At 36.0% G+C, this 26,149-nt stretch overlaps 1 protein-coding gene across 11 annotated transcripts in view; it reads right to left on the bottom strand.

Annotated features, from left to right (window-relative positions):
* Nucleotides 1-13,502: 13,502 nt before the first annotated feature.
* The window catches only part of NR3C1 (nuclear receptor subfamily 3 group C member 1), a 471,612-nt gene continuing 458,965 nt past the window's right edge, over nucleotides 13,503-26,149 (bottom strand). For 6 of the 11 annotated variants that reach the window (XM_030827168.1, XM_003266561.3, XM_012505039.2 and 3 more), the window contains exons 8-9: nucleotides 18,138-18,295; nucleotides 13,759-17,610 (exon numbers count right to left, since the gene is read on the bottom strand). In XM_030827168.1, coding sequence (XP_030683028.1) covers nucleotides 17,458-17,610; nucleotides 18,138-18,295 — 311 coding nt within the window. In that variant the 3' untranslated portion in view covers nucleotides 13,759-17,457. Of the gene's footprint in view, nucleotides 18,296-26,149 lie in introns of all 11 variants that reach the window. The other 5 variants (XM_030827143.1, XM_030827138.1, XM_030827129.1 and 2 more) reach the window with 2 other exon arrangements.

The raw sequence follows: 26,149 nt of genomic DNA, 5'->3' as shown, positions 1-26,149 counted from the left end.
AATTAGCTGTGAGTGGTGGCATGCACCTGTAGTCCCAGCCACTTGGGAGGCAGAGGCAGAAGGATCATTTGAGCCCAGGAGGTGGAGGTTGCAGTGAGCTGAGATTGTGCTATGGCACTCCAGCCTGGGTGACAGAGTGAGACCGTGTCTCAAAAAGAAAAAAGAAAAAAAAAAAAAGATATGGCCCTGTTCGTGAGAAGATCTCAATTTAGGGAGTGTAGACAAGTCAATTGACTGTAATGACTGTAATGTGTGTGCTGGATGCTGTAAAGGAGGTGTGTCTTGTGGTATACAGGGGAGGGGATGGGCCCTGGAAAAGCCTTCCCTAACATGATGTGTATGAAAGAATCGAATCAGAGAACGGCAGTTCAGGTAGAGGTAGCTCTATGAGCTGAATGGTATGGAGGACCAGAGGAGACGTCGAGTGGAAATTTCAACTGGTCTGAATGATGCAAACTTGGGGTGTATTTGCATATATTGAGTTAAAAGTTTGTGTTGGGGAAGATGGAACAGAAAATAGGCCTGAAGAGGTAAGTTAAGACTAATTTGAGAAGGGCCTTGCCAAATGTCTTTGGTTTTTTATTCAATCTATGGAAAAGCATCAGAGGCTTTTGAATAGGAGACCTGCATGATCAGATTCGATTTGGAAAGAAAATGGAAAGCAGTGGTGAGGACGGTTTGTGGTGCGGTGAGAAAACAATCAGGATGATCAGTTGAAGGTTTTTGCTGTAACTCAGGTGAGGAATAATAAGGACCTGTATGGCAGAGCTAGTGGTACTTTAAAAAAAGACAGGTATTCCAGGTTTTTTAGTTGGAAAGTAGAGTTTTCATATGTTAGTGATGGTCACAGTTTGTAACCTGAGAATGTTTATTTGAACTCTTTTCTATTTCCTAATGTTCTTCACTAAATAAGGACATTGAAGTATGTGACTTACTGATTTTTTTCTAAAGGCAGTATTTTTGGCTTACGGAAGTTGCAGATTGCCTTACAGAGAACTCTGATTCTGCAAGTTTAAGGGTTTTTTGCATTTGTTTTTAAACTTCAAATTTATTGAGACCTAATTTACATACAGTAAAATTCACCCTATTTAGTGTAGAGTTCAGAGTTTTGACAAACATGTATCGTCAAGTACGTAACTACCACCACAATCAAGGCATCAACCTATAAAGTTCTTTCCTGTGCCTTTGTAGTCAGCTGCCTCCTCTAACCCCCAGCCCCTGGCAACCACTGATGTGATTTCTGTTCCTATGGATTTGCCCTTATTTACATAATGTCACATAGATGGAATCATACAGTATGAAACCTTTTGTGTCTGACTTCTTTCACTTAGCATAGTACTTTTGAGATTCATTCATGTTAATGCATGTACCAATTATTCACGCTGACTGCTGAGTAGTATTTCCTTGCAGGAATATACCACAAATTATTTATCTTTTCATTTGTTGATGGACGTTTTTATTGTGTCCACTTTTTAACTGTTGTAAGTAAAGCTGCTGTGAACATTCATGTACAAATGAACACATCTTTACATGGACATATAATACTTTTGGGTTAGTACCTAGAGGTTGAAAGTCTAGATTATATGGGAGATGTATATTTAACTTTTTACAAAACCACTATATTGTTTGTCATAGCAGTTGTACCATTGTACATTCTCATCAGTAGTGTATCAGAGTTCCCCTTCCTCCACATCTTCACCAACACTTGGTATGGTCGGTCTTTTAAATTTAGCATTGTAATAGGTACATAGTGATATCTCATTGGGTTTAGTTTGTATTTCTCTAATGACTAATAATGATCATCTTTTTATGTGTCTATTCTTTATCTGCATTTCTTCTTGGTGAAGAATCTATTCAAATATTTTGCCCATTTTTGTGGGGTGAGGATTTTTTTTTTCTTATTTTTGAGCTTTGAGAGGTCTTTACGTATTCCAGACACAAGGTTTTTTTTTTGTTTGTTTTTGTTTTTTTTTTTAAATCAGATTTAACGCTTTGCAAAGATTTTTCTCACAATTTTTGGCTTGTCTTTTCATTCCCATAACATTGTCTTTTGAAGAGTAGATATTTTAAATTTTGATGAAGTCCAGTTTATCAATTTTTTAAATGAATTATGTTTTTAGTGTCATGTCTAAGCAATTTTTGCCTAACCCAAGGTCACAAAGATTTTCTCCATTGGTTTATTCACCAGTTTTATAGTTGAAGATTTTACATTCACATCTTTTTTCCATTTTGAGTTAATTTGTGTATATGGTGTGATCTATGGATCCCAGTTCATTTTTAAAAACATACTTAGCTAATTCTCACAGCACATTTGGTTAAAAACAGGTTATTCTTTATTGCATTGCCTTTTTAAAGGCTATTTTTTAAAGAAAGGTTTTAGGTTCACAGCAAAATTAACAAGAAGGTACAGAGATTTCCCGTATACTCCCTGCCCCCCAAGTCTGTAGCCTCTCCATTATCATCTTGCCATGAGAGAGATAGATTTATTACAACTCATGAACGTATATTGATACATCATTATCACCCGAAGTCCATAATTTACGTTAGGGTTTATTCTCGGTATTGGACATTCTTTATGTTTAGACAAATGTATGATGGCATGTATCCAACACCGTAGTATCATAGAGTATTTTCACTGCCCTAAAAATTGTCTGTGCCCTATACATTTATCCCTCCCTCCCATCTAACCCCTGGCAACTGTTGATTTTTTTTTTTTTTTTTTTTAGCTGTCATCATAGTTTTGCCTTTTACGGAGTTATATAGTTGGAATCATACAAGGATGTAGCCTTTTCAGATTGGCTTCTTTCACTTACTAATGTACATTTAAGGTTCCTTTGTGTGTTTTCATGGCTTGATAGTTCATTTCTTTTTAGTGCTGAATAGTATTCCATTGTCTGGATATACCACAGTTTATCCGTTTACCTACTGAGTGACATCTTGGTTGCTTCTGAGTTTTATCAATTATGAATAATGCTGCCATAAACACCCCTATGGATGTTTTTGTGTGGACATAAGTTTTCAACTGTATATGGTAAATACCAAGGGATGCAATTGCTAGACCATATGGTAAAAGTATGTTTAATTTTATAAGAAACCACCAAAGTGCCTTACAAGTTGGCTGTCCCATTTTGCATTCCCTCTAGCAGTTAATGAAAGTTTGTTTTGTTCCACATCCTTGTCAGCATTTGGTGTTGTCAGTGTTCTGGATTTTGGCCATTCTAATGGGTGGGTAGTGTTTGCTCATTATTGTGATTTTCACTTCCCTGATGACATATAATGTGGAGCATCTTTTCATTTGCTTATTTGCCATTTATATATCTTCTTTGGTGAGACGCCTGTTTAAGGTCTTTGGCCCATATTTTAGTTAGGTTGTTTGTTTTCTTACTGTTGAGTTTTAAGAGTTCTTTCTGGGTTTTGGATAACAGCCTTTTATCAGGTATGTCTTTTTCAGCTATTTCTTCCAGTCACTGGCTTGTCTTTTCATTCTCTTGACATCATCTTTTGCAGAGCAGAAGTTTTCAATTTTAATGAAGTCCAGCTTATCAATTCTTTCTTTCATGGATTGTACCTTTGGTATTTGTATCTTCTGGAATTTCTCCATATTATCTTCTAGGAGTTTTATACTTTTGCATTTTACACTTAGGTTTATTAATTTTGAATTAATTTTTGTGAAGGGCATAGGGTCTATGTCTAGATTCATTTTTTGCACGTGATGGCCAGTTCCAGTGCCAGTCGAAAATTCTTTGCTCCATTGAATTGCCTTCGTTCCTTTTTCAAAGACCAGTTGACTGTATTTACACAGGTCTATTTATGGGCTCTCTATTCTGTTCCATTGACAATTTGTCTATTGCTAATACCACACTATTTTGATTACTGTAACCTCATGGTAAGTCCTGAATTCAGGTAGTGTCAGTCTTCCAACTTTGCTGTTCTCCCTCAATATTGTGTTGTCTCTTTTGGGTCTTTTCCCTCTCCATATAAACTTTAGAAATGGTTTGTTGATATCCACAACATGACATTTCTGGGATTTTGATTGGTATTGCATTGAATCCATAGTTCAAGTTGGGAAGAACTGCTATCTTGACAATACTGAGTCTTCCTATCCATAAGCACGGAATATCTTTCCATTATTTTAGTTCTTTTTTGATTTCTTTCATCAGAGTTTTGTAATTTTAATTGTATAGACTTGTACTTTTTTGTTAGATTTATACCTAAGTATGTTATTTTTGGAGGTGCTAATGTCAATGGGATTGTGTTTTTAATTTATAATTCCACTTGTTCATTATTGGTGTATAGAGAAGTGATTAACTTTCGTATATTTACTTTGTATCCTGCAACCTTATTGTAAGTGATTTTTAGTTCCAGGAGTTCTTTTGTCAGTTTTTTCAGATTTTCTACATAGACAATCATGCCATCTGTGAACAAAGACAATTTTATTTCTTCCTTTCTAATCAGTATGTTTTGTTTCTTTCTTTCTTTCTTTTTTTTTTTTTTTTTAATCTTACTGCAAATTAGCTGGGAATTCAAGCACAGTGTTGAAAAGGAGTGGTGAAAGACAACATCCTTGCCTTGTTCTTGATCTTAGTGGGAAAGCTGCTTGTTTCTCACCATTAAGTATAATTCTAGCTATAGGTTTTTTGGTACATATGTATTTTTTTTTTTATCAAGTAGAGGAAGTTCTCCTCTATTCCTAGTTTACTAAGAGGTTTATCATAGATGGGTGCTGGATTTTTTTTCAAGTACTTTTTCTGCATCTGTTGATAGGATCATGTAATTTTTCTTCCTTAGCCTGTTGATGTGATGGATTACATTAATTGGTTTTTGAATGTTGAAACTTGCATGCTTGGGGTAAACCTCACTTGGTTGTAGTATATAATTCTTTTTTGGATTTGATTTGCTAATATTTTTTGAGGATTTTTGCATCTGTGTTTATGAGGGATATTTGTAGTTTTCTTTTCTTGTGCTATCTTTGTCTGGTTTTGGTATTGGGGTTATGCTGGCCTCATAGAATGAGTTAAGAAGTATTTCCTCTACTTCTGTCTTCTGAAAGAGATTGAAAGACTTGGTATAATTTCTCCCTCAAGTGTTTGGTAGAATTCACTAGTGAACCCATCTGGGCTTGGTGTTCTCTTCTTTGGAAGGTTATTAATTATGGGAAGGTTATTAATTATTGATTCATCTATTTTTTCTTGTGTGAATTTTGGCAGACTTTTGTCCTTCAAGAAATTTGTTCATTTCATCTAGGTTATAAACTTTGTGGGCATAGAGTTGTTCACAGTATTTTTGATAATCCTTTCAGTGTCTCTGGGATCTGTAGTGATGTCCCCTCTTTCATTTCTGATATTGGTAATTTGTGCCCTCTCTCTTTTTTCCCCCTTAGCTTGGCTAGAGGCTTATCGATTTTATTGATCTTTTAAAAGAAACAGCTTTTGGTTTCATTGATTTTTTTTTTCTATTTTCTGTTTTTGATTTTATTGATTATCCTCTAATTTTTATTATTGCTCTACTTTTGCTTACTTTGTATTTAATTTGCGCTTTTACTAATTTCCTAATGTGGAAGCTTAGATGATTGATTTTAGGGCTTTTTTTTCTTTTCTAATATATATATTCAGTGCTCTAAATTTCCATCTAAGTGCTACTTTCATTGCATCCCACAAGTTTTAATAAATTGGGTTTTCGTTTTCATCCAGCCAAAACTACTTTTATTTTATTTTTTGAGATATGGCCTCACTCTGTCACCCAGGCTTGAGTGCAGTGGCATGATCACGGCTTACTGCAGACTTGACCTCCCAGGCTTGGGTGATCCTCCCACCTCAGCCTCCCGAGTAGTTGGGACTATAGGAATGTGTCACTGTGCCCAGCTAATTTTTGTATTTTTTTGTAGAGGCTTGTGTTTCACCACGTTGCCCAGCTGGTTTTAAACTCCTGAGGTCAAGCCATCAGCCCGCCTCTGTCTCCCAAAGTTCCAGGATTACAGGTGTGAGCCACCACACCCAGCTTCAAACTATTTTTAAATTTCTTTTGAGATGTCTTCTTTGACCCATGAGTTACTTATTAATAGAAGTATGTTGTTTAATCTCTGTGTATTTTGAGATTTCCAGTTATCTTTGTTACTGATTTCTAATTTAATTCTACTATAGTCTGAGAGCATACATTGTATGATTTCTGTTCTCTTAAATTTGTTAAGGTATGCTTTATGGCTCAGAATGTGGTCTGTCTTTGGTGAATGTTCCATTTGAGCATAAGACAAATGAATTGCCTTTGTGCTTTTATAAAAAATCACTTGTTTTGTATATTTATATGTGGGTTTACATCAGGACTTTCTATTATGTTCCACTGATCTATTTGTGTGCCTTTATGCAGTACCACACTGTTGTGATTACTATAATAATTTTTGGAATCAGATAGTGTTAGTCCTTTAACTTTGTTCTTTTATTTCATATATATTTTGTTGTCTTAAGTCCTTTTCATTTCCATGTGAATTTTAGAATATGCATGTCAATTTCTACATAAACCTGCTGCAATTTTTATTGTGATTACACTGAATCTATGTGTTAATTTGAGGACAGTTGACATCTTAATAATACAGTTTCAGCATCCCAAGCTTGAAATCCTAAATACTCCAAAATCCAAAACTTCTTGAGCACCAACATGTTGCTCAAATGAAGTGCTCTTTCTAGAGCATTTTGGATTTCAGATATTCAGATTTGGGATGTTCAACTACTCAGTATAAAGCAAATATTCCAAAATCCTAAAAAATTTGAAATCCAAAACATTTCTGATCCCAAGCATTTTGGATAAGGAATACTCAGCCTGTATTAAGTCTTTGAACAATATCTGTCTCTCCATGTATTTAAATCTTGAACTTTCCTCAGCAATATTTTGTAGTAGAGGTTTTTAGCATTTTGTCAGATTTGTCTCTTAAATATGTCACATTTTTGAAGCTATTATAAATGCTATTTTTAAAAATACTAATTTCTGATTGTTAATTGCTAGTATGTAGAAATAAAATTAATTTTTATGTTGATTTGGTATCTCAGGCATCAGAAAACTTTTCCTGTAAAGGATTAGGTAGTAAATATTTTAGGCTTTGCAGGCCATATGGTCTCTGTTGCAACTACTTAACTCTCCTTTTACAGTATGAAAGCAGCATAGACAATATGTTAATGAATGAGTATCTATGTTTCAAAACATTTTATTTACAGAAACAGAAAGTGGGTTGGGTTTGGCTGTAGGTCGTAGTTTGCCAAACTCTGTTGTTGTATCCTGCAACCTTGCTAAGCTTACTTGTTAATCCTAGTAGTTTTTTAAAAAGTAATAATTTATTGAAGTGAAACTCACCTAACATAAAAGTAACCATTTTAAAATGGTGAATTTAGTGGCATTTAGTATATTCACAGTGTTGTACAGTCACCACCTTTGTCTGGTTCTAAAACATTTCCATCACTCCAAAGTAAAACCCCTTACCCATTAGCAGTTTCCCCCCCATTCCATTCCCTTCTTCCCCCAGCCCCTGGCAACCAGCAATCTACATTCTGTATCTATAGGCTTATATATTCTATATATGTCATATAAATTGAATCATACTGTATGTGACTTTTTGCATCTGGCTGCTTTTACTACACTTAATGCTTTGGAGCTTTACTCGTGTTGTAGCATAAATCAGTACTTCATTCCTTTTTATGGCTGAATATTTCATTTTTTATATATACTATGATTTGTTTATCTGTCATTCCTTGATGGAGACATTTGGACTGTTTTCACCTTTTGGTTGTTGTGAATAATGCCGCTATGAACGTGTGTACATGTGTTTGCTTGAGTACCTGTTTTCATTCTTGTGGGTATATACCTAGGGGTGGAATTCTGGGATCATATGGTAAGTCTGCATTTAACTTTCTTTTTTCTTTCTCGAGACAGGGTCTCACTGTCACCCAGGCTGGAGTGTGATGGTGTGACTATGGCTCACTGCAGCCTCAGCCTCCCAGGCTCAAGTGATGCTTCCACCTCAGCCTCCCAAGTAGCTAGAAACACAGGCATGTACCACTACAGCCAGTTATTTAAAAAAAAATTTTTTTGTGGAGATGGGGTCCCACTGTGTTGTCCAGGCTGGTTGTGAACTTCTGGCCTCAAGCAATCCTCCTGCCTTGGCTTCCCAAAATGCAGAGATTACAGGCATGAGCCACCACGCCCAGCCTTTTTAAAGTCTAGTAGTGTTTTTTAATTTTGAAAGATCACATCAGAATTTCTAAACAGATGATCACGTCATCTGTTAATAAAGAGTTTTACTTCTTTGGTGATCTGGATGCCCTTTCTCTCTCTTTCTTGCCTGATTGCATTGGCTAGAGCCACCAGTAAAATAGTGAATGAAAGTGGTGAGAGCAGACCATGTTTTGTTACTGTTCTTTGGAGGAAAGTATCCATGAAGTATGTATAATGCTGGAAGATTTTTTTGTGTGTGTTAATCCCTTTATTAGGTTGAGGAGGTTCCTTCTGTTTCTCGTTTGATCTTTTTTTTTTTTTAATTGAGAGTGTATGTTAGATTTTGTCAAATGGTTTGTCTGGCATCTTAATCACATGGATTTTTCTCTTTTCCACTATTGTGAATTGCACTGGTTGATTTGTAAATGCTAAGTCAAACCTATATTCCTGGGATAATCCTTTGGTCATGATGTATCTTCCTTTAATATATTATTATATTCTATTTGCTAAGATTTTGGTTAGAACTTTTACATTTATGTTCATGAGGGATATTAGTGTGTAGTTTTCTTATATTTTGTCTAATTTTGTTATGAGAATAATGAGACCTCATGGAATTAGTTGAGAAGTATTCACCCCTCTTCAGTTTTTTTTGGAAGTTTCTGTAGAATTGGCAAATAACAGAACAGCCTCCCTCAGCCTTATGCATAGCTTTGATTAATTAAGAAATGCAGGGTTGGAAGTTTGTGTGCAGTTATTGTGTTCATACTGCTCTTCATCATTTGCCTCACTTCTGTCCATTTTTGGGGACAGCATTAAAAAATTCCCCCTTTCTCTTAGATTTTCATGAGGACTTAAAAAACAACTAACATGTATTGAATGCTTGCTATATGGTAGGAGTTGAGCTAAACAGCTTACATATATTTTTCAGATGTAGAAACAGATATAAAGTGGTTATGGAATTTTCTCAAGATCACAGACTTAGTAAATAACAGAAGCAAGGCTTGAACCCAGATTTGTTTATTCCAAAGTTGTAAGACCACTAAGGTCTTAACAGTTATTAACACTTAGCATTCATACAAGACATTGTTTTTGTATTTAAAATGAGTAGTCATGTATATGCTGTGAGTTTTTTTACTTGTCATGTTGGTGATCTCTTTGTACATGGTTACCCTCTCTGGGGATGGGTAGAACATATAACTAATTAAACATTACAGGGGCATCCATTAATATTAAACGAGCAAGGCTTTGTGCTGCTGAACTCCAGCTCATCCTTTAACATGTAGCACAATGAAGACATCTTCTGACAGGCTTTCCAAAAAAAAATAGCTGCACTTGTTTTAGTGTATTCAAAGTGCATTTAGTGCATTTGTACCTGTTTTTGATACAACTGAATGGCAATTACACATTTGCTTGGCTGCCTCTCTCTATATATTTTTAATGCGTATTTATTGAGATTTAATTTATATACTATATAAAATCCACCCATTTTAAGTGTAGCATTTATTAAATGTACAGAAGTGTGCAACCATTACTACAGTCTAGTTTTAGAACATTTCCATCACCCCCAAAAGTACCCTCATGTGCCCATTTGCACTTAAACCCTAATATTATCCCTAGCCATAGGAAACCACTGATGTGCTTTCTTTCTCTATATAGATTTGCCTTTTCTGGACATTTCATGTATGAAATAATATATGGTCCTTTGTGTCTGGATTCTTTTACTTAGCATGATTTTGAGGTTCATCCATATTATAGCATGCAGCAATATGTCACTTTTTTTTTTTTTGAGACAAACTCTCACTCTACTGCCACAGGCTGAAGTGCTATGACACGATCTTGGCTCACTGCAACTGCCACCTCCCTGGTTCAAGCAATTCTTCCACCTCAGCCTCCCGAGTAGCTGGGACTACAGGCGCACGCTACCATGCCCAGCTAATATATATATATGTATTTTTGAGATGAAGTTTTGCTCTTTTTGCCCAGGCTGGTGTGCAATGATGCTATCTTGGCTCACCACAACCTCTGCCTCCCAGGTTCAAGCAATTCTCCTGCTTCAGCCTCCCGAGTAGCTGGGATTACAGGCATGCACCACCCGGCTAATTTTGTATTTTTAGTAGAAACAGGGTTTCTCTATGTTGTTCAGGCTGGTCTCAAACTCCCGACCTTAGGTGATCCACCCGCCTTGTCCTCCCAAAGTGCTGGGATTACAGGCGCTCAGAGCCACCATGCCTGGCCAATTTTTTGTATTTTTCGTAGAGACAGGGTTTCACCATGTTGGCCAGACCAGTATCGAACTCCTGACCTCAAGTGATCCACCTGCCTTGGCCTTCCAAAGTGCTGGGATTACAGATATGAACCACCATGCCCAGCCACATTTTGTATGCCACATTTTGTTTATCTGTACATTGGTTGATGGATATTTGAATTGTTTCCACTTTTTGACTATTAAGAATAATGCTGCTATGAACATTTGCATGCAAGTCATTTGTGTAGACACATGTTTTCGTCTCTTCTGAGTAGATACATAGGAGTAGAATTGCTTAGTCATTTGCCTTTCATCTTTAATTCCTTGACGGCAGGAACCTCTCCTTGGAGTCTTAGTATTGCCTTAGTGGTCTTTGAATTGCTTCATCTAGCATGCTTGCCACATAGTAGGTCTTGAAACTGATCAGGAGGTATTTGTGACATATTCTCATGTTTTGTGAGCCTTTGCTTGCTTTTATGCACTGTCCCCCTTTCTTGCCATATCGAAAGAGTTTCATTTTTATCTTGATTCTTTGCAATCCTAGTGAACAATTGTAGTGGTTTTGGATGACCTAGATTTTTATTTCTAGCAAGACCCCATGTATATACTCAGTACTTTTAAGACAATGCAACTTTAACAAAAATAGAAAAACGTGTGCCTTATTTACATTATATACACATTATTACCCTATTGAATATTTTTGGTGAGGGTACATAAGGTGAACAGAATGTAAATTGTCTCTTACTCGAGTGGGTAGAGTGAAGAAAGTTTTTTGAGTGTCTGATATGGTCTGCACAAACTCTTTTGTTCTGAGACTTACATGTTTGTAACCAAGTGAAGTAAAAATACTTCCCTAACAAAGTACTGCCTCTTTTTAAGTAGGAAACAGGAAGCCTAAAAGGGAGGATGGAGTTATTTCACCAGAAAGAAAGTTAAAAGAGATTAGTTGAAATTCTAAAAAAAAAAAAAAAAAAATCACCTTGTGTAAAAGCCTCTGTATTTTCAACTTTTTTTCTAAACCCAAAGTCTGGCTCTTTACCTGCAAAACTAGGAGCAAATTTTAACTTGCACTATAGTTTTCATTTATAAACAATTTTCTTCCTTGGTTTGCCTGTACCCTATATGCTCCATATCACTTGAAGAAATGTTTGATTTTTCTGTGGGCATTAGTGAGATAGGCTCCCTGTTGTATATTAGACAAACCACAGGGCATTCTGTAATCTGTGGGCAACTAGTATTTTCCACCATCAACCACCCCAGGGTACAGGACACATGTTTTTAAGAGAAGGAAATACAACAGTGCCCCCCTTATCTGCGGTTTCACTTTCCGTGGTCTCAGTTACCCTTAGTATGATTTTTTGAGAGATCACATTCACATAACTTTTATTACAGTATATTGTTGTAATTGAGTTATTGTTAATCTCTTGCTGCATCTAATTTGTAAATTAACTTTATCATAGGTATGTAATATAGGAAAAAACATGCAGTTCAGTACTATCTATGTTTCAGGCATCCATTGGGAGTCTTGGAACATATCCTCCATAGATAAGCAGGGACTAATGTATCACTGTTAAATTTCCAAGTCAAAATTGATATGGTAGCAAAAGGGATTAGATTAAATGAGGACATGTCAAAAGGCCAGACACATAATGATCAATATGGGTTCATTCGCCCTAGTTAGCTCATATTAATAATTTCTCAATAGTGGTTAAAACTATGGATTCTGGAGCTAGCTTTGTGACTGTAGGCAAGTTACTCAATTCTTTAAGCCACAGTTTCCTGATATAAATGCAATGAGGATAATAGCACTGCTTTACAGTAATACTTTAGAGGGGTACTAAGATTAAATGAAATAATATATTGAATTATCATTGTGCCTGGCACATAGTAAGTGCTCAGTAAAGCATTAGTTTAATTTAGAACAGAAAAACATAACCAGTTCCCTGAGAGGCTCATAGGCCAGAGACATACTCTTTGACATCTGATAGATGAATGGCCTCATTAGAGGCTTTCCATTCAAACTTCAATAACATGGGAGCTAGGGGCTATGAATCAGTGCTTAAATTCTGAGCCTGTTTACTTTCTTACAGAGTTTACTTCCTTATAAAATGGAAACGAGAATAATCTGCCTCATTATTTTCATGTCATTCACTCATTCGGTGAGGCTTGTTAAAAATATATGTGAAGGTGTTCTACAGAAATGTAAGGTTACTACTTAAAGTGAATGGTACAGCCATAATGTGTATACATATTGATGCCATATCTGGTATCTCTGCATTATACCTGAAGACACTGGGAAAGGTTTGTTATACACTTTTCCAATCACATACTCTAATTGACTGAGGGTAGCAATAGTATTTTTCTTATTCATGTTGTATCTTCAATATTATATAGTAGGCAGGTAGCAAATACTTGGTGCACATGATGATGGATAAGGCAAATTTGGCTTTTAAATCACAATGCTTTTTTTCTTAGTGATGGAGATCTCTTGGGAAAAAAAAAGTACTCAAAGAAGTTTGTTAGGTCATCCAGTTCCCGGATATGGCCTGAACATCAAATGTTTTGGAAAATACTGAATGGATTGTATAGAATAGCTGACTTCCACTACCCTGCCCGACCTTTCTATTCCATGTGCAATACTGCTATGATATTTATATTAAATGTTTATTCCCTTTTCTTGAAGAGTTGATTTTAAAATAAGCTAAGAATTTTGACTAGATAACGTTAGCTTACATAAAATGTAATCTTTTGTGATAAAGACATACATTTGAAGCAGCCTCAGGAGTGAGTTTCTCCTTCCCTTAGTACCCTTTGCAGTAATTGGCACACAACCATTTGAGGCATGGATGGGATAATCTTCAGGTCTTTGGCACCAGGGTTAAGCTTATTTTGAATTTATGCCATATTAGCAGGCGAACATTGCCACACTGACATTTAAATGCCCACCATATTACCTTAAGGTTCCTGAAGCGGGGGTAACTCTACTTTCAGTAGAACAAAAATCAGATTGGACAATCGGAACTGTACAAGTTCTACAAAAGCATGTTGGAGTCACATAATGAAAAAGCAGATTTTTTTATTAATTATGATGTTTCTCCATATTTGGCATTGCTGTAAATGGCTAACTAACATTTACTGCCAATTCGGTACAAATGTGTGGCTTGGTAATACCAGAACAGCAAATTTAAATGAAAAAATAAAAGTTAAACATTTCCACACAAGGTTTTACAGTCTGACATTTCACTGTGTAGGTAAAAAGACACTTTTTTTTTTAAACTACAGATTATTATTCAGCATGAATAAAAAACTACAACTTTTATTTTTAAACAGGAGTCACTGGTTTTAATTTTTACACATTTTAAAATTACTGTGATAAAAAATAATGAAAAAGCTTCTTAATAATGCCATACACAGTATAATATAGATTTGTCCCCATTATATAGCATTTAATATACAAAATAGAATATTGACACACTTGAATCTATATGTAGTTAAGCAAGTTATTTGAGGAGGGTATTTTCATACAGCCTTTCATCAGAAAATAAAATCCTTTCAGACATTTTCTAGAGAGAAGCAAATCCTTTCCTGAAAACCTGGTCACTAATCCTGAGTGGACCAGGTTGCTTGAAAATAGTCTGGGAAATTAGGAAACTCCACCCAAAGGGTTTAAAGTGTCCCCCTTACACTTTTATTTCCCTTCTGACACTAAAACCAGACACATAAAAAAAAAAAAACCTTCACCTACAGCTACAGTCAGGGAGTGACCAGCCAAGATGGAAATCTCACTGAAGGCTGCCATGGTTCTGGAAGTTTGACAGATCAATGTATTGTATAACAATACTTTTCATTCCATGGTGATGTAGTTTTCAGGGTTTTTAAAAGAGAACTAAAATTATGAGACTTAGGTGAAACTGGAATTGCTCCCTGCCTCTGAATTCTGAAGGGAGCGTGGCTTTCCTTCATGGGCATGCCCAGAGCTCATCCCATGATAATTATCCAGCACTTCATAGACACAAATCATGTTAGTTTTCCTCTTGGGGTGGCCAAGGTTTCCTCCCATAGTTTTAGGTATTTGGATATATATACCCCAAAAGTGTTATGTCCTAAGTGCCTCAGTTCTGCTTGTATAGTAGCCCACAGAATGCCTACAAACACTAAAAATACTTTTCAGGATTTGCTGTGAGTAACCAACTCTCACTGAAGTTACTACAAACTTCAATAGTTTGGGTTGGGATGGCCAGATAACACATACATAGGAAATAAATCTGCTTTCAAACAGCACCACCATATAGCACTTAAATCCATAATTAAACATAATTAAGATGATTTTCTTTTCCTGCACGTATCCTAAAAGGGCACAGCTTCTTTTCCCATTTAATGAAAAGCCTCCTATAGTTGTTGATGAACATCAGTTGACTTATTATTGACAACAAAGTGTACATAATCTTTTTTTCATTGAGTTCTATTTTTTGAGTGCCAAGATTGTTGGGATGAAAATCAGATTAATGTGTGAGATGTGCTTTCTGGTTTTAACCACATAACATTCTATAAATGAATGATAATCTACGTTTTAGAAGCTCTTTTTGAAACTTAACACTGTCATTGATAAGAATATTCAAGCAGTTTTCTTAGGCACCAAAATTTATCCAGCCGGGTTACAAACCATCTTAAAATATTACATTCCCTTTTAGAGAGCACTCAAAAAGCAAATGATTGTTTTTTTATTAAATAATTTCTCCAAAATACTGAAAATAACAAATAACATTCAAAAAGCATTCAAAGAAAACAAAAACATGTCCTCATTTTATTTGGAAATAAACTCTTGTTGTAGGATAGAAAGGAATTAGTGTATTATTGGCAACCTATGAGATTCTGCACTATTTACATATTGCTGGTACCTCTATGCAAACTATTGCCAAACTTCTGAAGCTTCTGTTGTCATTCAACTGCTGGGGGAGGGCTGTATGTGAAAGTAACCCGCTATTAGATGGTGCCTTTAAGTATGTAAGCACCACCTTCCTGTCTCCTGTTTACATACTTTACATACTTTAGTGCAAGGGGAGATTGAGTAAACTAAACCTGCGCTGACTGACAGACTCACTGTTGGAATGAGAAGGGTGGTCAGAATGGGAGGCAGAGGATAACTTCCTCTGTAATCTCACTGGGTCAGAGCCTCAGCAACCTTCACCGCACACAGGACCAGTCTCCATCTCCCTCTTCCCCTAGAGCAAACTGTTTGGTTTCTGAGACCATCACTGCCTGTATGAATGCATGTACAAACTATAAATCATATAGGTTATCCATCAGCATTTCTTTGACCCCTACAAAAAATATATAACATGTCATGATAAAACAATCTCATCTAAAAATCATTCTTATTTTACACTATACAAGCTATTTTACAATCATTTTAATAAATTGCATGTAAAGCTGCAGTAGCCCTTCCCTTCCCAGATTAGTGAATACCAATATGATATATATCTGAAACTATAACTAAATATAAAAATATATTAGAAGTTCCATATTTTTAATATTAGATTTTCAGTTTTCTATTACACAAATAATTTGGCCACCTTGAATAGAAATCAGATTTCTTGTGGCTTAGTAAATATGTTAAGTTTTGAGTTTACAGAAAGTTGGTAAGGTGCACACAGAAAGGGCTACTACAGCTTCTGTTTTGTTTAAAATAATTTTCAACAGTGAAGAAATTCACAGGACTTGTGTTAAACTCTATGGCACACATTAGGGATGTGTAGTTTTACAAACATGGATGTCTGACATACAGTTCTAAATCACAAAAATCAGTAGCTGAGCTTTCCTGTACCATTAGGAAAGATTAACCAATTGGTGACAGATGGGAATGTGAAAATGGGTGTCTAGCCATTTTTGCCATATTAGAGATTTAGTTTTTGGGTAAAGTTTAGTGAGAGGAATTACTTGCTCTGATTAAAAGTCTCTCAGCTGTGTTACAGCTGGTTATCTGGAATCACAACTTTTAAGAAGTTATACAAACTACTTTAAAAGGTCCATAAAGACAAATAGTTTACCAGCTTTCTTGCCATATAGCCATTACAAAAATAGGGCATTAGGTACAGACAGGGCCTCTTGGTAGTTATTTTTTAAATTAGTCTTTTGCAACCATCATCCACAGTTTACCCACCAAGTCACTGGACTAGGTGCTCTATACCAGTTAGGATGGTTAATTTGCACAACCTATATAATTCTCCACTGAAGCAGATATATACAAAATATGAGCTTTTTTTTTTTTTTTTGACAAGAATACTGGAGATTTGAGTCAATTTTTGTGATCTTCTGATAGCTAAGTGCCATCAGGTTAGAAGCACCAACCCATTTTCACACAGATGATTAATGTTTAGAGTTTATTTGGGAAAGCTAGGAACTAGCTGCCCATCTTAAACATCTGTACAATAACTTGAATAAAAAATTATGTAAGAAAAAATGAGCAAGCGTAGTTCACTAAATATAAAGGAAATTGTTAAAACCAGACAGTAATAGCTATAAAAGGCACAACTTCCCTTTTCTGATATACACTTGTAAACTTTTTTTCAGGTTTCCATGCATAAATCAAAAACGCTATCCTAACTATACAGTGGGGGGATACACCAACAGAAAGTCTAGAAAATTTCATCCAGCCAACTGTGAAAAAGTATGAGCAGAAAGTTCATCACACAGACTTTGGGCACTGGTGGTTTAGGTGCCATCCTTCTTTGTTGCGATTATGTCCACATATTAAGGTTTCTAATTTCTGGGATACATTAACTAATGAATTTCACCGTCTACTCTCCCATCACTGAAAAGTGATGACGACTCAACTGCTTCTGTTGCCAAGTCTTGGCCCTCTATAAACCACATGTAGTGCATATTTAAAACAAAACAACAGATGAAAACAATAAAAAGTAAAACAACAAAAACTCTACAGGACAAACTGATAGTTTATACAATAAAAGCTATTAATTCGACTTTCTTTAAGGCAACCATTCTTATTAAGGCAGTCACTTTTGATGAAACAGAAGTTTTTTGATATTTCCATTTGAATATTTTGGTATCTGATTGGTGATGATTTCAGCTAACATCTCTGGGAATTCAATACTCATGGTCTTATCCAAAAATGTTTGGAAGCAATAGTTAAGGAGATTTTCAACCACCTGCAAGAGAAGATATAGTAACGATCACGCTTCCAAATTGGTCAGTGGGAACATCTCATGTTTGTTGTCCTCTATTTTGAAAAAATTATCTGGCCTAGAATATACCAATCTCACTGGAATTCCCCAGGTGAAAAATAAGCACTTCCGTACAAAAGACATTTTAAATTTCTTTGATTGTATGTAGAATTATATGGAATTGAGTATTTCATGAATCACTGTAGCACCATAATATATGCAGGGTGCATTATTCTAATTTAATGGATTAATCATACTTTTTAAAACCAGTGTTATTAAATTCTGTAATAACATGGTGATTTTATATACACATGACTAGGTGAAAGGATATTTCATAATTGGTCTTAGGAAAAATGTCTACAAAACTGAAGTTTGTAAGTTGAACTCAAGCTATCACCAACATCCACAAACTGGGGGTGGGGGGGGCGCTGTTGGTATATAATTATATTCACTAAGCAAAACATACTTTGTCCCAGAAAATTCTTATATTTGGCTTTATGTTTGATACTTACTTCATGCATAGAATCCAAGAGTTTTGTCAGTTGATAAAACCGCTGCCAGTTCTGGCTGGAGTTTCCTTCCCTCTTGACAATGGCTTTTCCTAGCTCTTTGATGTAGGTCATTCTAATTTCATCAAATAGCTCTTGGCTCTTCAGACCGTCCTTAGGAACTAAAAGGTTAAGATGAAGTCAATTAAAGGATTTTCTTTTTCGAGATAGGGTCTCACTGTGTCATCCAGGCTGGAGTGCAGTGGCATAATCAATCATAGCTCACTAGAGCCTTGACCTCCTTGGCTCAAGTGATCCTCCCACCTCAGCCTCCTGAGTAGCTAGGACTGTAGGCACAAGCCACTGTGTCTGGCTAAATTTTTCTGTAGAGACAAGATCTCCCTATGTTGCCCAGACTGGTCTTAAACTCCTGGGCTCAAGCAAGCCTCCTGCCTTGGCCTCCCAAAGTGCTAGGATTACGGGTGTGAGCCACTGTTCCCAGCCAGATTTCTTGCTATAACTTTTCATACATGCAAGACGGGCATTTAACATTGTTTATGTACTCTTACTGCACCCTAAAATAGAAGCATTTTCTTAGGATTATTAAACTACAGCCAAGAGAAAATGCAGGATAACAAAGAATTGGAGGACTTAACCTTGAGTAAATCACTTGATTTCTCATCTATAAAATGGAAGTGGTGATGATACCTTCTCCTCCCTAGCTCACAAAGCTAGTTGGAGGACCAAATGAAATAATACAGTGATTTTTAGTTAACTTTGCCATTCTGCACTTGAGTTTAATTCTAGTATTGAGATAGATAGAAGGCTTCAACAACAGTGTTTATTCCAGCAATTATATCTTAGAATATCTGTGATATCACCAGTTAATTATTTAAAATCGGCATGCAATACATTTTTTTAATGTAGCTAATAATTAGATATGTCTTAATAGGGAGCAAATATCTGTCCTTCCTTATGTACATGGATTCTGGTTAGTGGAACTAGTATAAAAATTTTGAGGGGGTACATTACTCTTCAGAAAATGGTACTAATAAGGACAAGGAACAGAGGGTTAATCATGGTTTCACTTAATCCTGTGGACATTAGGACTTTTGTAGAGTGCTACATTTTTCACAGTGTGCTCCTGGGAACACTGATTCTGTGTTAACTATGGTTAGAGGGAGAAAAAGGATTTGGTGGTCAAAGTTTGAGAAAAGCTAAATGTTCAATACATATTAGGCAGACTTCTGAATTTCAGTACTTCTTGGAGATATAACTGTGCACTCTCCAGAGAGGGGAAATGCATTATTTCCCAAACTGAAACTTCACTGCTGCTGACATTTTTAGAAGATGCTGGTATAGAGGAAAAGCTATGGATTTAGGAGCTTTGAGAAGTCTTATTATTATTATTTTTTTCTGAGACAGGGTCTCACTGTGTCACCTAGGCTGGAAGGAGCTTTGAGAAGTCTTATTATTTTTTTCCAGGACAGTCTCGCTGTGTTGCCTAGGCTGCAGTGCACTGGCATGATCTCGGCTCACTGCAACTTCCACCTCCCAGGTTTAAGCAACTCCGCTCGCCTTGGCCTCCCAAAGTGCTGCGATTTCAGGCGGTAAGTCACCGTGCCCAGCCGAGTAGTCTTATTTCTTACTTGCCATATGGACTTGAATATAATCTCCTTGGGCGTCTTTCCTGCTCTTTTTCATTGGATTATGATTAGAATTAGACTAATGAATATGTATGAAAATGTTTGATTCCATAAAGCATTACAAGACATCAGTATTAACATGAAAACGAAGACTGCTTAATCAGGAGTGATAAGGGCATTCTATATTAACAATGGGTTAATTTTACACATTACTATACTACAGAAAATCTAATTATTGCAAAATTGTAAAACAGTGATGGCTTATAGTTTTTTTCCCTGCTGGTTAGTCCTAATTCTAAAAATAACTATGGTGAAGCCCAATTCAATATGCATATAAAAGAATTTCATCCATCTTAAACTTTTTTTTAATGTTTTAATATTGAAATCAGTAACATCCTCTTTTGGCTGCAGGAAGTAAGTACAGCCTGGAATTCCCCTCCTACTGGAAAACTGGACAACATTACGATCCCTAGGAAAAGAGAAACAAATACAGTAAGCCATACCTAGCCCAGGAGTAAGAAATCTTAATTCTAAGCCTTTGTGCTTGAAAGTAATTATCATACTGCAGTGCAGGGAAAGGGAACCCAGGGTCTAGCAATCTTGCTGGGTTGAGGAGAAAGAGATTGAAGTTTGGGGAGGCTAAAGCAGCTTTAATTTATGGGTCAGACTACTGGAAACGAAGGAGGTACACAAAGAAAGGCCTCCAGAAATCTGTATTCGGCTGAATAAAAATTTGTGCATACTTAGGGTGAAATCCCTTGAGGCCATAGAGGAAAGAAAGATCTAATTAAATATGCAGGGCATTCAGTAGAGACCTAGGGGCCACATCTCAGAAGCAAGGCTAAATTAGTCCCAGAAAAAAGGCTACACAGGTCAGTGGTTCTCAAAAGGGAGAGGGAGATTTTGCCTCCAAGGGGATATTTGGCAATGTCAGAGATATAGCAGACAAATCTACAATTATAAACACCTTTGTCTCAGAATCAATAAGAAATTTGACTGACATTTCTGAAACAGTCTACCCAAGAACTGCATTCTTTTCAAGTATACACAGAACATTAATCTAGAACATAAAACAAGTCTGAATACATTTAGGAGGATTAAGTCATACAATGAATGCTCTCTGACAAAAATGAGATTAAAATAGAAGTCAGTAACAAACATATCTGTGGAAAAATCCAAATGTTTGGAATTTGACAGTAAGCTATGGATTAAATAAGGCATCATAAAATTAAAAATCTCTAGTACTGAAAACACAGCATATCAAAATGTGTGGGATGCAATGAAGACGGTGCTTAGAAAATTTACAGCATTAAAAGCTTTTATTGGAAAAGAAAGGTCTCAATTATATATGCTTCTACCCTAAACACAAGTGGAAAGGATAAAGAGTAGAAACGGATAACTAAGAACATGCATAAACAACAACAAAATCAAGACCAAGCTGGTTCTATGAAAACATCGGTAAAACTGAAAAACTTTTAGCCAGACTGATTAAAAAAAAAAAAAAAAGCAAGAATATATTAAATACCAATGTCAGGGATGAAAAGGAATAACACTAGAGACACTGGAGCCATTAGAAGGATATTGTGGGAATATTATGAATAACTTTATACCAATAAATTCAACATTTGAAGGAAACAGTTAAATTCCTTCAAAGATGTAAACTAACAAAGCTCACTCAAGAATAAACATATTATCAGTAAACATTTGATGAACTTGTACTTGAAAACCTTTCTACAAAAAAGGCTCCAAACAAACCAAGACGGCTTCGCTGCTGAGTTTTACCAGACATTTAAGAAAGAAATAATACCATATTATCATAACACCAAAGCTATAGAATATATCCCTCATGGATTTAGATGCAAAAATACCAAAATTTTAGTACAATGAATTCAGCTATATGGAAAAAGGATACTATATCATAACCAAATAGGATTTATCTCAGGAATGAAAGGCTAGTCAATTACTCAGAAATTAAACAGTATATTATGCCATATTAGTGACTAAAAACAAAAAATATATCATCTTGAGCCACAAAAGCATATGATAGAAGTTTTTTTGCTATTATGAATAATGCTGCTATGAACATGGGCAGTCATTAAATGCATGGCAAGTCACAAGGGTCAATTACCTACTCTCTAGGATAGCGATAATAAAAAGACCATACCAAGCTCTGGGAAGGATGTAGACAAAGTTGTAGGACCTGGAACAACTAGACAGAAAATCAGCAAAGATACAGAAAACTTGAACTAGTCTATCAATCGACTTCACCTAACTGACGTTCATAAAACTCTACTTAACAAGAGCACAGTAAGTTTTTTTTCAAGCACTCATGGAACACTCAGACCATATGCAAGTACCTAAAACAGTCTCAGAAGACTTATTAGAGTCATTCAATATTAGAGTCCTTCAATGTACCTCCTACCTCAATGGAATTAAATTAGAAATGAATAGGAAGAGATATGGAAAATCTCCAAATATGTAAAAATTAAGCAATACACATGGGTCAATGAAAAAAAATCATGAAAGACATTAGAAAATGAAATGAATGAAAATATATTAAAAATTTATAGCTTTAAACATCTATATAAGAAAATAAGGTCTTCAACTAATAATGGAAGCTTCTACCTTAAACTAGAAAAAGAGGAACAAATTAAATGAAAAGCAGAAAAAAAAATAATAATGACATAGAAAACAAAAAATCAATGAAACTAAAAATTGTTTCTTTGTAAAGACCAACCAAATTGATAAATTTTTAACTAGACTGACCATGAAAAAGGTGATCAGGCACAAATTATCAAAATCTATAATGGAGGGGACACCTCTATGGATCCTACAAAATTTAAAGGATTAGATTACAAACAACTTTATGCCCAAGTTAGACAACTCAGACAAAATAGTTCATTTCATAGAAACACAAAAATTACAAAACTATGTTAAGGAAAAATATAAATTCTGAATAGATCTATATAACAAATAAATTCTGAATAGATCTATATAACAAATAAGCAAATAATTAAAAATCTTCCCTGAAAGAAAACACCAGACCCAGATGGCTTCACTGGTGACATGTATCAAATATTTAAAGAATAAATAAGATCAGTACTCTATAAACTCTTTAAGAAAACAGAGAATACTTCTCAACCCGTTTTAAGAGGCTAGTATTACCCTGGTAACAAAGCCAGAAAAAGATATCACAAGAAAAGAAAGTTGTAATCAGCATCCTTCATAAAGAGAGATATAAAAATGATCAACAAAATATTAACAAACCAAATTCAAAATATATATGGAAAAGATTATACACCATGATCTAGTCAGAAAACTAGATCTTAAACCATTTCAAGCCATTTTCCTGAATTTGCAAATAAATTTGTTTTGGAACACAAACATTCACATACTGTATATAGCTGCTTTCCTGTTATAACTGTAGAATTGAGAAATTGCAACAGGGACTATATGGCCTACAAAGACAAATATGTACTGTGAGTCTCTTTACAGAAGAATATTTGTGGAACTATACTCTGCTTAGTAGTATTTTTGGAAAGAGGATTTGATGGTCTCCCCACTCCTTCAAAGCTGGAATTCCTATTCTCTCTCAACAGCTGGAATTTTTTTTTTTTTTTTGGAGACGGAGCCTCACTCTGTTGCCCAGGCTGGAGTACAGTGGTGCAATCTCGGCTTACTGCAACCTCTGCCTCCCAGGTTCAAGCGATTCTCCTGCCTCAGCCTCCTGAGTAGCTGGGACTACAGGCATGTACCACCACGCCTGGCTAATTTTTTTTGTATTTTTAGTAGAGACAGGGTTTCACCATGTTGGTCAGGCTGGTCTCGAACTCCTGACTTGATGATCTGCCCACCTTGGCCTCCCAAAGTGCTGGGATTACAGGCGTGAGCCATAGCGCCCGGCTGGAAATTGGAAATTTAAGATGTTAATTATTTTCTAATGGATCTATAGATTCAAGGCTATCCTAATAAAAATTCCATCAGACTGTGTTTTTGAGACAGAGTATCACTCTGTTGCCCAGGCTAGAGTGCACTGGCATGATCATGGCTCACTGCAGCCTTGACCTCCCACCTCAAGCCTCCTGGGTAGCTGGGACTACAGGCACAAGCTACCATGCCTGGCTAATTTTTTGTATTTTGTGTAGTGACAGGGTTTCGCCATTTTGCCCAGGCTGGTCTCAAACTCCTGGGCTTAAGCAATCTGCCTGCCTTGGCCTCTCAAAGTGGTGGAATTACAGGCATGAACCACCACACCCAGCCCCAAAAGACTTTTTTTTTTGGTAGAGATTGTCAAGCTAATTAAAAAATATGTGGAAGACCAGGCGAGGTGGCTTATGCCTGTAATCCCAGCACTTTGGGAGGCCGAGGTGGGTGGATCACCTGAGGTCAGGGTTTAAGACTAGCCTGGCCAACATGGCGAAACCCCGTCTCTACTAAAAATACAAAAATTAGCCAAGCATGGTGGTGGGTGCCTGCAATCCCAGCTGCTGGGGAGGCTGAGGCTGCGATGAGCCAAGATCATGCCACTGCACTCCAGCCTGGGCAACAAGAGTGAGACTCCATCTCATCTCAAAAAAAAAAAAAAAAAAGTGGCGGAAATGCAAGGAAACTAGAATATCCAAAACAACAGTTTGGAAAAGAACAACAGATTTGGAGAATTCATATTACCCAATTTCAAGATTTACTGTAATGCAATAGTAATCAAGATAGGATGTTATCAATATGAATATAGGCATACAGATCGCTGGGTAAGACAAAGAGTCTGAAAGTAGACCCACACATATACAAACAACTGATTTTCTACAAAATTGCCAAGTAACTCAATAGGGAAAAGAGAGTCCAGTTCTGGAGCAACCAGATATGGATTTTGGGGAAAAAAATGAACCTTGTCCCTTACCTTGCATCATATACTTAAGCATGTGAGCTGAAACTACAGAATTTCTACAAGAAAACAAACAGTAGAAAATCTTTTTAACCCTGGATTAAGCAAAACTTTCTTAGTACACAAAGACATGAAGCTTTCTTCAAAATTATACACTTTTGCTCATCTCTACATTTTCTGTTAAGAAAACTGTAAATGTAATCCACTTAAAGAAAACATGCAAAACATATATTTAACAAACGGCTATATTGAGAATATTTGAATAGTTCTTGAAATGCAGTTAAGAAATGGGCAACAGATTAAAAGAAGCACAATACCAAATAAGAAATATAGGTGGCCAATAAGCCCATGAAAAGATGCTTAATATCTTTAATCATCAGTATACCTACGATGAAAGAGGCTGACAGTACCAAGTACTGAGGAGGATATAGAGCATATCTTAAGAAGTCTCATACATTTCTGGTAAATGTTAACAATTGTGGAAAAGTTTCGCAGTTTTAAAAATAAATTTAAACACACATTCGACCTATGTCCCAATGATCTCACACCTCAGTACTGACCCAAGAGAGATGAAATGTACATCCATATCCTTATTTTTTTGTCTGCTTAATTTGTAAGAAAGGTATAGTAAAATCTCACTATTTTTACAAGATTTATCTAAGTATTCTTGTTCTATGAATTTTTGTATTATGTAATATGAAACTATATATTTAGAATTATTTTTCCCGAACAAATGCTTTAATGAGTATTTTGCCTTAACATCTATTTTGCTTGGTAATAACGTAGCTCCTTCAGTTTTCTTTTGGTCAATAAAGGGGCCAGCAAACTTTGGCCTATGGGCCAAATCCTACTTGCAGCCTGTGTTTGTAAATAAAGTTTTATTGGAACACAGCCATGCCTGTTCTATTTGAGTATTGTCAATGACTATGTTCCTGCCACAAGGGCAGAGTTTAGTAGCTGTGACAGAGACTGTGCAAAGCTAACAACATTTACCATCTGGCCCTTTACAGAAAAAGTTTGCCATGTCTTGGGTTATACTATGCAAAGTAGATCCTTTTACTTCAGCCTTTCAGTATCTTTATTCAGATATAATAGCATAAATTTGGATTATTTCTAAAATCCTGTCAGATTAGCTTGGAGCATTCAGTCCATCTCTACATTTATTTTATTTTTGAGACAGTGTCCCTCTGTCACCCAGTTCGGAGAGCAGTGGCACGATCTTGGCTCACTGCAACCTCCATCTCCCAGGTTCAAATGATTCTTGTGCTTCAGCCTCCGAGTAGCTGGGATAACGGGCATGCACCACCACACCCGGCTAACCTTTTATAGTTTTAGTAGAGTTGGGGTTTCACCATGTTGGTCAGGCTGGTCTCAAACTGCTGACCTCAAGTGATCTGCCCACCTCAGCCTCCCAAAGTGCTGGGATTACAGGTGTGAGCCACTGCACCTGGCCCCATCTCTATATTTAATGAAACTAAACTACTGATGTGTTTGAATTTAGCTGTACT

The sequence above is a fragment of the Nomascus leucogenys genome, chromosome 2 (assembly GCF_006542625.1).
Source record: "Nomascus leucogenys isolate Asia chromosome 2, Asia_NLE_v1, whole genome shotgun sequence".
NCBI classification, from domain to species: Eukaryota; Metazoa; Chordata; class Mammalia; order Primates; family Hylobatidae; genus Nomascus; species Nomascus leucogenys.
The sequence above is the reverse complement of the archived record's forward strand: the minus strand, read 5'-3'. Positions and strand labels throughout refer to the sequence as shown.